Source organism: Sceloporus undulatus, chromosome 6, assembly GCF_019175285.1.
Source record: "Sceloporus undulatus isolate JIND9_A2432 ecotype Alabama chromosome 6, SceUnd_v1.1, whole genome shotgun sequence".
Taxonomy (NCBI): domain Eukaryota; kingdom Metazoa; phylum Chordata; class Lepidosauria; order Squamata; family Phrynosomatidae; genus Sceloporus; species Sceloporus undulatus.
Window position 1 is genome coordinate 118,140,886 of NC_056527.1, and position 13,974 is coordinate 118,154,859.

The 13,974-nt window shown below is 45.9% G+C and overlaps 1 protein-coding gene across 1 annotated transcript in view; it reads left to right on the forward strand.

The window, feature by feature from the left end:
• FGF11 (fibroblast growth factor 11) overlaps nt 1–9,915 on the forward strand; it is a 48,236-nt gene extending 38,321 nt beyond the window's left edge. The window contains exons 4-5 of the mRNA XM_042474161.1: nt 7,105–7,303; nt 8,832–9,915. Coding sequence (XP_042330095.1) covers nt 7,105–7,303; nt 8,832–8,953 — 321 coding nt within the window. The 3' untranslated portion in view covers nt 8,954–9,915. The remainder of the gene's footprint in view (nt 1–7,104; nt 7,304–8,831) is intronic.
• Nucleotides 9,916–13,974: the final 4,059 nt, after the last annotated feature.

A 13,974-nucleotide genomic window follows, 5' to 3' on the forward strand; every position in this document is an offset into this window, starting at 1 on the left:
GGCCAACAGTGTGATGCGGCAGCTAAAAAGGCCAATGTGATTTTAGGCTGCATCAATAGCAGTATAGTGTCTAGATCAAGGAAAGTAATAGTCTCACTCTATTCTGTTTTGGTTAGGCCTCAACTGTAATGCTGGGGCTCTGGGCATCACAATTCAAGAACGATATGGATAAGCTGGAGTGTGTGCACAGGAGGGTATCCAAAGCAGTGCCAAACCAGGTTATTCTTCTAGTGTGGATGCAGCCCCAGTTGTGGTTTGTGCAACATTTTAGTGAAGAAGGACATGTTCAGACATCAGATTTTGAAATGAGGAAAGAAGCACTCTCTTCTCCCCATCCCCAAACCCACCCCACACAATTGCATGGGAACCCCTGCTTTCCCAAGGATATGTGGGGCTGGAATTTGGTGGATGGTTTGCAAAGTGAGGTGCATTTCTCTTCTCTCCAATTCTCCTTCCCCCTCTTCTTTGTTTCTTCTTTCCTTCCTCCCTTCCCTGGCTTCCTTCCTTTCATCCGCAATTAGAAGCTGCCCTCTTTAAAGAGGTCTCCCAAGAGAGAATTCCCTGACCCCGAATCCGATCCGGGAGGGAGCACATCATGCCTCTTTGCAGCCTTTTTTGCTGTCTGCCTGGGCCTATGACAATCCCCTTTCCAACTCCCCAATGCTCCCCTCATACGCAATGGTGTGCAACACAAAAGGCTGGCATAAAAGGCTGGCACGTGCACAACAGGAGTGGGGCAGAGGTGCCCACATGCATCGGTGTAAGGGGTTGAAAAGAAGGGGAGAATGAGTATTGGTGAGCATATCCCGCTGTGCAAATGGGTTGTGCATGAACGTGTGTGTGTGTGTGTGAGAGAGAGAGAGAGAGAGAGAGAGAGAGATGAAAGAGAGCATGAAGATTGTGAATTTATGTCTGTGTGCAAAAGGGGTATGTGATAATTTGGGGGGAGGAGACAGATTAGGTATTGTGAAGGTATATACACTCGTCCCTCCACATTTGCTGGGGTTAGGGGCACAGGACCCCCATGAATGTGGAAGAACCGCAAATAACAAAAACACTTTTAGGTTTTTACCTGGGAGAACACCTCTCTAGGAATATCTAGGTCCTCCAGGGCAACTCTGTGGTCAACGTTCGACAGACATTGACCATGGAATTGTGCTGGAGGATCTACAAATGCCTCGTGGAGTGTTCTCTCTAGGAATCTCTAGGTCCTTCAGTGCGACTTTTGGTTAAAGTTGGCCACAGAGTTGCACTGGAGGACCTAGAGATGCCTAGAGAGAACATGCTAATAAAATCCATGAACAATCAAATCTGCAGAAGTCAAAGCCACAAATGTGGAGGGATGAGTGTATTGTAAAGGTATTAAGTTTTATTGTTATAAATAAATAAATATGTTAATCAAAATAAATAAATTTGCAGGTGTCCCCACCGACCCCACCCTCAAACCTCTTGAAGAGCCCTGGTCTTTCTTGCTGGTGGTCTCCCTTCCAAATCCAGGCCAGATCCTTCTTCTCTCGTCCAAGAGATGCTGTGCCAACCTGTCCCCAGGCTTTGCCCAGGAAGGTGCCATGCCTGCGGCAAATGTGGCCACCAGCCAGCAAACCGAGATATGCATCTCTGGGCACATTTTTGGCAAAACCAGTTGTTTGGTTGTTGTTTTAGCAGTCTGGGGAAAGGCCTTGGGTGTTTCTGGGCTCCCTTGGAGGCAAGAGGGGTGTGTGGGAGGGTGGCCAGGCCCATGGCTGATGGAGAAAGAAAGCTGGCGGAGGAGAAGGAGAGGGATTTTTGAGCAAGAGTGCGGAGAAGCGATGAATCATTTATCGGCTGCACAGAGAGGTCACCCGGATCCACGGGCAGAGAAAGCGTTTTCCCTGGGAAGATGGTGCCTGTCAGAAAGGATGAGGCCAGTGGAGGGTGATGGCTTCTTTGTGAGCAAGGGAGTGAAAGAGACAGCAGAGGAGGAGGAGGAGGAGGAGAAGGAAGGAAGGAAGGAAGAATAGAAGGAAGGATAAAAGGAAGGAAGGAAGGATAAAAAGAAAGAAGGATAGAAGGAAGAAGGAAAGATAAAAGGAAGGGAAGATAGATGGAAGGAAGGATAAAATGAAGGAAGGAAGGATAGAAGGGAGGATGCAAGGAAGGAAGGATAAAAGGAAGGGAGGATAGAAGGAAGGAAGGAAGGAAGGAAGGAAGGAAGGAAGGAAGGAAGGAAGGGGAGAGAAAAATGAGAGAGGATAACGGAGCAAAATAAGACAAGAGGATCTGGTCTCCAGCAATTTGAGGTCTTCCTTCCAGTTGCATTGAACTGCCAGCACCATCATCCATGGCCCTCTGCGGAGGATGGGTTTTGTAGTGAACACATCTAGAAGTCCCCAGGTTGCTGGTGGCTGATGCCACTCATTGAAAATGGAGAAGAGAGCTACTTCAAAACACCAGGAATAAGCCCCGATTCCTCCTTTGGGCTTTGGGCCGCAGGAAGCAGGCGGAGTGTCCCTGCGGCACTGCCTTTGGGCAGAGCAAGAGAAAACGTTGGCAGTCGGTCAAAAAGACACCCCATGGTTAGGCGATTGAATCTGCTCCTATACTTGCCAGAGGAAGAAGATGAGCGTGGGGTATTTCCAGCCTCGTGTGGCAAACCTCAGGACAAGAGGCTGCTCTCAGAACAGAACAAACAGAAAGAGAATGGTTCCCAATTGGCAAAGAGGTCAGGTGAGGAGGTTGTATATTATCGCCCTTCTTGTTCAACTTGTGTGCAGAAAATATTGTATGCAGAGCAGGCTTAGGCTCAGAGGCAAGAGGAATGAAGGCAAGAGGAAGGAACATCAATAATCTAAAATATGCAGATGACACCATATTACTAATAGAAGCCAACAAGGGCTTGGAGCAATTGGAAATTCAAAGAAGAAAGTGCAAAGGCAGGCTTGCCTATGATCATAAAGAAAACAAAAACAATGACCACGGGGATCTACATAGATTCAATGCAGAAGATGAGGAAATTGAAATAAAGTCTTGTCTTGGATCAGAATGGAGATTGCAGTCAAGAAATCAGAAGAAGTCTAGGAATGAGAAGGGCAGCTATGAAAGTACTAGACAAGATCCTAAAGAGTAAAGATATACAACTGTCCATGCCGTCATACTGACTGAGCACTAATGTTAGAATCAAACAAGTTATTGTATTTCCTATCACCATGTGCAGATGCAAGAGCTGGACAGTGAAGCAAACGGAGAGAAAGAAAATCACTTCATTTGAAATGTGGTGCTGGAGCAGAGTGCTGAGGATCCCATGGATGGCTAAAATCCCATGGACAGCCAAAAAGACAAACAAAGGGGTCCTTGAACAGATCAGGCTTGAATTCTCCCTGGAAGCCAAGACGACTAGGGCCTCATTCCCGCTATGTTTTAAACCAGTTTGCAAACTGGTTTGAAATGCTTTAAAGGACCATCATTTGCACTTGAGTCGAATCGCTGACGCAGTTTGGAGAGGAGGGCCATGAGATAGATCCACTTAACCCGCTTCGTTTTGGCGCTCCTTTTTTCTGAGTCTTTTGCAATAAATCGATTCTGTGCAAGTGTGAATGGGATGCGGATCGGAATCAGTTCTTTTTTATGACGTGATCAGATGATCATCCACCAAAAAGGGTCCCTTTGGAATCGAATCATTGGTCAATGCGAATGAGAAGTGGATTATTTTACAAGAAGACAATGCAATCGGGACAAATGCAGTGTGAACCTCCTCCGCCATTGAATCCATCCGTTGATTCAGATCGCAAACCGATTTATTTGTAAGTGGGAATGAGGCCTAATGGTGCATCTATTCTGAAGAAATAATGCAGTTTTGTTCACCGTTTCTGCCTCTGGCAGCAAAATATCTTGGGATGGATCTAGGCTTGCCATATCCCGGTTCCAGGTGGGACATTCACGGTTTTTCAACCGTCCGGAACATCCCGTCCCGGATATGGCAGCTGTCCTGGAACTCCCGGCTACCACCTCCTTCCTCTTGCAAGGAGGGCTGGGGCGGAGCCGCACAGGGCCTAGCCAGTGGACTGGGCTCCAGAGGAGGAGGCCATGGCACACGGCTTCTTCCTCTGGAGCCCAGCCCACTGGCTAGGCCCTGTGTGGCTCTGCCTCCAAGAAGGCTTGCCGCCCAGCTAGGCTCCAAAGAGAGAGGCCACTGTTGCGGCCCCTCTCCTTGGAATCTAGCCGGGATGAGTGAAGCTTTCTCAGAGGCGGAGGAGCATCCTCCGCCTCAGAGAAGGCTTGGCTCCCAACCCAGCTGGGCTCTGAAGAAAGAGGCCACTACCGCAGCCCCTCTCCTCGGAGTCTAGCTGCGGTGGATGAAGCCTTCTCCGGAGGCGAAGGAGTGTCCTCCGCCTTCGAGAAGGCTTGCTGCCGTTTATATTAATGCTTTTTGAATTTATTAATTTTTTGGTTTTTAGTTGTTCATGTCTTCCATTTATAAAATATATCCTACATTTGGAGGCAAATTTTGTCCTGCATTTGTCCTGCATTTTTTTACATTTGTCCCGGTTTGGAGGTAGACAGTTATGGCAACCCTAGATGGATCAAACTGTCCTCAGAAACAACCCAACCTCTTAGCAGCAGATGCCTTTTGCTGCAAAATTCAGCAGATATTTGGCAATCTGAGTGAGGCAAGAAATGCCAAATGCAAGGAGAGAAAGAAAGAAAGAAAGAAAGAAAGAAAGAAAGAAAGAAAGTGGCTCTGGAAGAGAGAGAGAGAGAGACGGGGAAAGGAGCAGAAGCGAAAATGCAAAGTTCAATTCCCAGCTGGGCCATAGAAACCCAATGGGTGACCTTGGGCAATAAGTCACACTCTCTCAGCCTCAAAGGAAGGCAATGGCAAGCCTCCTCTGAGCAAATCTTACCAAGAAAATATTGTGACAGAGTCACCTTAAGGTTACCATAAGATGGAAATGGCTTGAAGGCAGAGACAGCAACAGTTGTTTAAACGCATTTTGGAAGGCCCACCTCTCCCTTCATCTCTCTCCTTCCCCTGCAATCACTTGCAGACTGGCTCCATGCACTGACACTCTTAATGTGCACAGATGCCCTCTGGCATTGCTTTTGGGTGGAAATATATGGGATCCAGATTAAGGAGAGCTGGGTGTCTGAAGACGCAGCCTCCTGCACTTTTGACTCTGGAATAAATATTTCCCAGAGAAATATTGACCTCCTCCTTTCCGTATCGGTTGGCGGTACACTTTCTTCTTTTACAAAAACTCCCTTTTAATGGCAATTAAACATCTTTCAAGAGACTTGGCAGAGAGGAAAGGGATGGTCATATGGGGCCTTGACGCTCTCCTGGGACATTTTGCTCTCATTAATGTGATGGGACCCTTGGCACCTTCTGCCTCACGATTCTGGGATGAGGATCCAGGGATCCTGCAGAAAACCCCCTAATTTTCCAAATGGTTTCAGAAATGGACAATTCATGCTTTGGCAATCCATCTGGGGTTGGGCAGTGCCACCTTGTGGCAGACAGCTGTCATGGCCACCCTTTGGCTTCAAAGCCAGAGCAATGGGGCTGAATGGCATCTTCTACAGTGGGGCCCCCCACTTGCACTGGGGTTTGCCCTCAATGTGGGGAAACCGTAAATAAAAAAACAACACTGTTGTTCTTACCTAAGAGAACACCTCTCTAGGAATCTCTAGGTCCTCCAGCGCAACTCTGCTCAGCGTCCGACAGACACTGAACTGAATTGAATTTTATTTACGGCACTTGGCCAACTCATAAAATGCAGAATAGAAAGCATGACAGACACTGACCATAGAGTTGTGCTGGAGGAGCTACAAAGGCCTAGGAGAGTATTCTCTGTAGGAATCTCTAGGTCTTTCAGTGCAATGCTTAGTTAAAGTTGACCATAGAGTTGCACTGGAGGACCTAGAGATTCCTAGAGAGAACATATTAATCAAATCCGCGAATATAAAATGAGTGTAAGGTTGTATGGGAAATGTGGGGGGGGGGGGGGCAATAATCAATACTCTTTATTGAACTCAATAGTAACAATAGCAAATCAGTCCCTACCACTAAGACACTCACACCCCAATACAATTATAGAAAGATACCAGATACGATCATGTACACACATTATTAGACCATTATGGTGTAATAATGCCATGCTTATAATAATGCTATGGTTTGATCGTTGGACTAGGACACTGGGAGACCTGGGTTTGAATCCCCGCTTGGCTCTGGAAACCCATTGAGTGACATTGAGCAAGTCACACTCTCTCAGCCTCATTGGGAGGCAAAGGCAAACCCCCTCTGAACAAATCTTACCAAGAAAGCCCTTTAATAGGGTTGCTTTAGGGTCACCATAAACCATAAACAACCAAAAGGCACACAACAACAGCGAACGCGCATTATCCATCCATCTATAGATAATCTGTCTTTCCATCCATAATGAAATACTTAAGATTATTTAAAAGCATTTGTAAAGGGAAGGGAAGGGGGGAAATAACCCTGCTTTTATCCATAAAGCAGATTATAGTCAACAATTGTTGAAGTTTTTGCCATTTGGAAGCGTAAACCGGATTGGCGAGGCACGGCCGACGATTGCAGATTAGTGGCAGCTTTGCATACAAGAGGCTTCTATCTCCAGTGCTTGGAAAAGTTACTTTTTTATATACGACTTTTATATAGAAACCGCCAGAAAGTGTGGCCCGTGGTTTCTGAGAATTGAAATCTAGAGATGTATAGATTGACACCGATGGGGATAATAAACCAACAAATAAGGTAGAAAAAGATTGGTTACCAATTGCAGAATATTGGGAAGAAATCTGGGGTATAAACGGAAACCTTCTCTAATCTCATCTGAAATGTACAACGTTATCTGTTTTTACAAATGTAATTTGTAGTTTTCTTTGTTCCAAGTACTATAAAAGCTTGGTTCGCTTTGGAACCAGAGTCTTGGTAATTTGGATGTATTTCCTCTGGGAACACTGCAGCAAAATAAATGACGATTTCCTTTCCAGTCGGCTCCGGGTCTCCTGGCTAATTCTGATAAAATTCTGGTTTTAAATGACTCTGCATCAGTTTAACCTTCGCAATGTCCCTCTTCTTCTTCTTCTTCCTCTGTCTTGATCCAGGCTCACTTCACCACCGAGTGCCGTTTCAAGGAGTGCGTCTTCGAGAACTACTACGTCATGTACTCCTCCACTCTCTACCGCCAACGGGAATCCGGTCGGTCGTGGTACTTGGGCATCAACAAAGACGGGCAAGTGATGAAGGGCAACCGAGTCAAGAAGACCAAAGCCGCAGCTCACTTCCTCCCCAAACTTTTGGAAGGTGAGCAAGAACGAGAGAGAGAAAGTGTATCTACACTATAGAAATAATGCAGTTTAACCACTGCAATGGCTGCATCCTGCAGAAATCCTGGGATCTGTAGTTTGGAGAGGCACCAGGCTAAAAAGACTGTGCAGAACTACAAATCCAGTGATTCCATAGGATGGAGTTACAGAAATCTGGGGTATAAACAGAAACCTTTTTCTCATCTCAGATGAAATGTACAGCATTACCTGTTTATAAAAACTTCTGATTATTAAAACAGATAAAAATCATAATTGCTTGAGGGAGGGGGAAATACCCATATGTGAAACAAACACAGCCAAAGAGAAAGAGAAGGATTTACTAAAGTTTAAATACAGGTTTAAGAAGGAGGCACAATACTGTTGGATCTGTATTTAGGTCCATGCAGTCTTTTTTTTTTTTTTGCATTTACTGTATATAAAATATATAAAACATAGGATAAAGAAGTAGTATCAACCTGCATCCAGAGAAAGAGTGAACAATAATCTTCATGTATATGCAGAGAATAGGAAATGTTACCTTTTTTGGGTGACAACTCCCAGAATCCCCATAACCAGTACAGTCATGCTTCCTGGAGGATTCTGGGAGTTGCCATCCAAACATTTCTAAGCCTTTCCACAGACCCAGAACACTCAACCCCTCGTGCAAGTGACTCCTCAGTCTTGCAATAGCAATAGCAAGGACATTTCTGTACCACTTACCAATGTACTACTAAGCAGTTTACAAAGTGTAAGCTAATTGCCCCCAAGAAGCTGGGTACTCATTTTAGTGTCCTACAGAAGGATGCCAGGCTGAGTCGACCCGGAGCCCCTGGCTGGTATCGAACTCATGACCTTGTGGTTTGTGAATGAGTGGCTGCAGTACAGGCATTTAACCACTGTGCCACCTGGGCTCCTTGCCCAATGTCACCCCTTTGATGGTGTTACCTAATGTGGTTGCACCCCCTTAGTGACACCATTGAGCAGCAGAAGAGCTTGGGCTTCCCCTGGTTTTTTGTGGGTTTTTCGGGCTATGTGGCCATGTTCTAGAAGAGTTTCTTCCTGATGTTTCGCCAGCATCTGTGGCTGGCACCTTCAGAGTCTATGTGGGAGTTGGAAGATGCCAGCCACAGATGCTGGCGAAACGTCAGTAAGAAAATCTTCTTAGAACATGGCCACATAGCCCGAAAAACCCACAAAAAACTATGGATGCCAGCCATGAAAACCTTCGACTTCACAGTCTCAAGGGGGTTGAAACCTCTTTCTCAATACGATTGGATAACTCCTTCAAAGCAGCAGTCCTCACTCTTTGGTCCAACCGATGTTTTGGAGTGTGATGGAGTCTCCTCCTTTGGAAGTCTTTAAGCAGAGGCTGGATGGCCATCTGTCAGGGATGCTTTGATTGAGAGTTCCTGCATGGCAGAATGGGGTTGGATTAGATGGTCCTTGGGGTCTGTTATGACTCTGTGCTCCCCTTCTGCAAGGCTGTTTCAACTTTTGCTTCTTTCTTTTTCTCTTCCTCTCCCCAGTGGCCTTGTATCGCGAGCCTTCCTTACACAACGTTGTGGAGCTGGCCCTGAGCAAGAAAGCAGAGGAAGGGAACATCTCTGCGCTTCCGGTCAAAGAGAGCTCCAAGGCGGAAGCGACGTAGCCCAGAGGGTCGGGGGGTGGCTTCCGTTCTCCTCTGACCCTTCGCCTCCTGCGTGAACGTCCTGCGCAGATGTACCTCACCTCCAGCGGCCACTTGACAAAAGATCCTCTTCCGAAACTCACATCTGCAAAAATCCTCAATACCTTTCCACCCTCCAGAATGGTCTCTCCTCCTCTTGCCTTCAGACTCTGGGACTTTGGACGCCATGGGATTCTGGCCCAGAAGAAGACAATCCACAGGCCATTTGGCCAATTACTTTGCCATATTATAAACCCGAACTTTTCCATTTCAAGCCATAGGTGCAATATGGCCTCCATCCACTAGAGGGCGAAATTACGATGCTGCAAGGGGCACAGACCCAATTGTTTTCCCCAAAAGTGTGACAAATTCACTGGGGGTTTGGGGCTCCCATATGTCAAAGGTTCTTGTCTCAACATTTTTTTAAATGGACCTATCCCAGTCTTCCATGCAAACAGAAACCGTGCAGTAACAGTACCTTGCTTTTCCTACAAGGACGATATAACTTCGGACACCATTTCAGGAAGAAGCAAGTTAGGCACAGGACAGAATAATGTACATTAACATCCTTTTGACCACCAACAGAAAGCAATGCTCCATCAACTACTACAGGGAAAAAAAGATCTTCCGTTTCATAACAATTTTTTAAAGAAACGAATACCTATGCTATCCCCTTTTCGGCCACTAAGTGGCGGCATTCTCCTGTTTGGAATCATTGCAAGAGATGTACATGTTTCACTGCTGCTGTTTTTTGGATTTCCGGATATAACAATACAGAGTTATTTTCAGGGAGAGAGGAGAGAACTAACTTTGCTTTCACCAGCTCAGGTTGCTGAGGCTCTCCTGTCCTCTTGGTAGCCCCAGGATCCAGAGGAAGGGGATAACCTTTTAAAAACTGGATTCGACTAAAGTTCTTCTAGTGGCATGGTTTTAAAAACGGAGTTCTCTTTCTCCATCCACGTGGCGACAACTTTTGGCACGTGGAAAGAACCTAATTGACAATTTCTGTCTCTGCCTTGCCTCCCTGCAGAAAATAAATGAATTGCAATGCCAGTTGGGGACATTTGCTTTACAGTGAATCCAATTCCGTGTGCTGGATTTCCACCTCCTGCAGCAAAAGGAGAAAAGACTACTGGTTTCGGCTACTGGGTGCCAGCATTGTCCTATGGGGAACGAAGACAATGCACCTTCCCCTCCCACCATAATGCATAATACCCCTTTTGGCCACTGGATGGCAACATTGCATTCACGGAGGGCACAAGTAATTGATATGCGATCCCATTTCCTTCTCAAGGAGGGAAACCGTAAACTTAAAAAATGCAATACCTATATTTGGCCACTGAGTGGCAACACCATTATCTTGAGGGGCGTCTCTAATATTTTCAGACTTGCAGTTCCAATACACTCTTTGCTGGCATGCGGAACGTCGGGGGAACAAATAGCCAGTAACTTGGGGAATGAGGAAGGGCGCACACAATGAGACTGCGCAACCAGAACCTCACTGTCATGTTGCACCCTAACACACATGCACACACACACACACACATACATGCATACATACACAAACTTCCCTGCACCCCAGGATCCTCAAATCTGCCATACATTTATTTATCTTTCCAGGGTTTCAATGGGGCAATACGATAATGACCGTGGCATGGGATTGGGGCGGGGGGGGGGGGGAAGGAACCCATTGTATTGGGTGCAGGGTGGGGGGTGATGTTGGTCAATACTTGTGGGGTTGGAAACCTTATGGGGTTAGGGGAAAGGGTCGGGTGAGGGGTTGGAAAAACTTGTGGGGTTGGAAAAAGGGGTTGGTCGCGGCCTACGCTATCCTCTTTTCAGCCACTAGGTGGCAACACTCACCTATTTGGAATCATTGCAAGATATGTACTTGTCTAAAAAGAAATGTCTCAGAAGCTGCAGGAAGGAGCAAAGAGGGGTCAGAGGATATGGGGTGTGGGTTTAAAATATGCTTTGTTTTCTATTGCCTCACATAGGTCTTTCAAAAAGCAAAACCAAGGATACCAGTTTCCAATGTCCCTCGCACATCTCCCTTACAACCACATGTAAACTCCCGTTTTAAAAAAAATTACAGACAAGATCCGCAACCACGATTATGCGCAGCGGAGGGGCAACCTCCGTTAATTCCAATGGCGTGTGCATTCGGGCAGCACACACAGGGGCGTGCCCTATTCAAGCCTATGAGGATTGAATACGCGTGAGCCTCCATTTTTGCCGGGGGTCTGGAACAGATCCTCTGTGCAAATGGAGGGCCAGCTGTACATCTGTAATTTGTGGCTGGCAGGGATGGCGTTGGGAGACACTCCTATTTCCTAGCTTTGATTGCATCCCTCTTCCTCCCTGTTCCTCTCCTAAATCAGCAAATTTGGATAGTGTGAGGTCCCAGCATTCTGCCCCTCGGTTGGCCAGGGTCATGGGGGCACAGGTATTGCCAAAAATTGGGCATGAAAAAAGCCATCCAAAATGGAAATGGACAAATGACGGGATTTAAAAATAAACTGGAGTATATGTGTATTAGTCCCACCGCCCCCGGAGACCTTAGAGGTCCACAACCCATACCTGAGGGGACATTTGCCATGGTTTTGAGCCATCTGGGGCCAAATGAGACCAAGGAGAGGCCTGTTTTTTGAGCAATAGGAAGTGACCATAAGTCAAAACGATCCAATTTATTCATTCATGTTTGAGAAACTGCTTTAGCCAGAAATGAAATGAGCCATATACGGAAAGATCTTGTCGTCTTCCAACCACGTCTTCCTCTCGGCAGCAGTGTGCTGAGTCTAGCAAGAGCCATAGCTGTCCCCTGCAATGGAGACAGTGACACCTCAAAAACCAGGCCAACCTTTCCCTCCTTTTCCTAAATGGTTACAGGGTTCATGTGAACTCAGGAATTCTACACAGACCTATGTCTTGTCTCTCTGCCTTGCAAATCACTGGAATTGAATGGTTCCTGCAGAAGTGATATCGGAAAGGACTCCTTAGTGGCATGCCAAGATGTTGGATTAGATATCCCTTGAGGTCCCTTCCAACTCTATGATTCTGCGAAAGATTGAGTGAAGAGGGAAAGGTGATTTTCATCTTTTTTTGCAAGGTGCAGCCACTAGATGCCAGTAATATTTTCCTCGAGGGAGCAATACTCATCCCTGCCAGCAGAGGGCAGTGGAGAGTCACTGAGTGTATGGAGATAGACTCCCCCTAGTGCCACTTTGAGTGATCTGCAACCTATTTTTGATATCAAAGCTTGGAAAAGATGCTTTTGGGGAGACTACATTTGAATGCTGGCTATGTTGGCTGCATGATTCCAGCAACTGGAATCCAAAATAAATGAATTTTGGGAGTGGGAAATGCTAAACAGGGGATTCTGGTAACTGTATTCCAAAAGAAATTAGTAAATTTTGAATGGATAACTATGTTAAGTCAGCAAAGATTTTTTACCTTTGAAGCTTGCATTTATTTTAAAATTGAGCAAATTTTGAACGGATAATTCTGACACATCAGCAAAGAACTTCACGGTACCTTTAGATTTCACATTTATTTTAACACGTGCTCTCATGGATTAAAATCCATGAAAATTCATGGGGAAGAAAACCTGGGGCATTATTCTGTATCAGCTACTTAGTTAAATAAGTAACTTCTCCTGGTCCAACCCTCTCCAAAAAACCTGATGGAACTGTCATTCACCTGCACTCCAGATGCTGGCAGAATGGACCATCTCCTCCCCAGGCAGTAAAGTAATTTAGCAATAATGTCAGAATTGGGACTAAGCAGAAACCATGCACATTTATTGACGAGTAAATCTAGGTAACTGGTCTGTGTTCATGGCCATGGCATTGTCACAATTGTGACATTATTGTCACAATCATAACACTCTCCTCCCCAACATATTTCACCAGAATCACTTGCATGGAAAGACGAAGATGCATTCTGCAGGCAATTGGAGTGTGAGGAAACGCCATTTCCCTCAGGTTTAGGGCAGTCAGGCCAGGAGAGGTTACTGGTTAAATATAATTAGCTATGCAGATGATATGGCACTTATCTACACTGGCCAGAATACTCCAGATTGCTCCTAGAATATTATGGCCCTGGATTACCTTCACACTTCAGAGCAATGCCAGGCAAATGTCTACACACACATTCCCACTGTGCTGTGTGGCGCAAGTCGCTTCCTCTGAGGTGCCTTGTTGTGATCTCAGAGGAAGCAACTTGCACCACCAGTGGCAGTGCCATGTGCCTGGCACCTTGCTGTGACTTCACAGGAAGCAGCTTGTACCAGCAGCAGTTGTGCCATGCACTGCCCTGGTGCATTATTGTGATCTCAGAGGAAGCAACTTGTGCCAGCAGTGACGGTGCCATGCAACACAGTGGAAATGCATGTATAGAGAGCTGCCAGCCATCACTATGGAGTACTCCGGCTTTTCTTGCAAAACCCAGAGCAAAAGATAAGTTATAAAAATCCCATTCAAAGGAGAGATTGGGCAGATCTGATGCCAAACTGGCCTGATATCAAGAAGACAGTGTGCAAAAGCTCTCCCATGCCAGTTTTTTTTAAAAAAACACTGCCCTTTTGATGTTTGATGGAGAGTTCTGGAAAACCTGTAAGCATTTCCCATTTTTGGTAACGTTTTTAGTGGTCCTAACGAAAAAGGGTTACCTATCTTTGCCTTTGGTTTTGACTCCTCAACTGCACCGCTACTTTGCCATTGTTGTCATTGTTGTTCATTGAAATGTCCAGATCCCTTGGTTCCTTCCAATCACACCTTGGTTGTTTGAGGGCTCTTGCAATGTTTGTATGTTTCAGAACTGTTGTGACCTCTCTTGTGCATAAAATGACTGTGTTGCATTTCAGTGTTGTATTAAAAGAAGCAAAGGGACCCACACTTTCTTATTTGAAATGTACACAATGTTTTTCCCCTGATGGAAACGGCGGAGGAGGGAGCCTGTCTTCTTCTATTCTGCCCTTCCAGCTCCCTGTTTTCTCCCTTTTT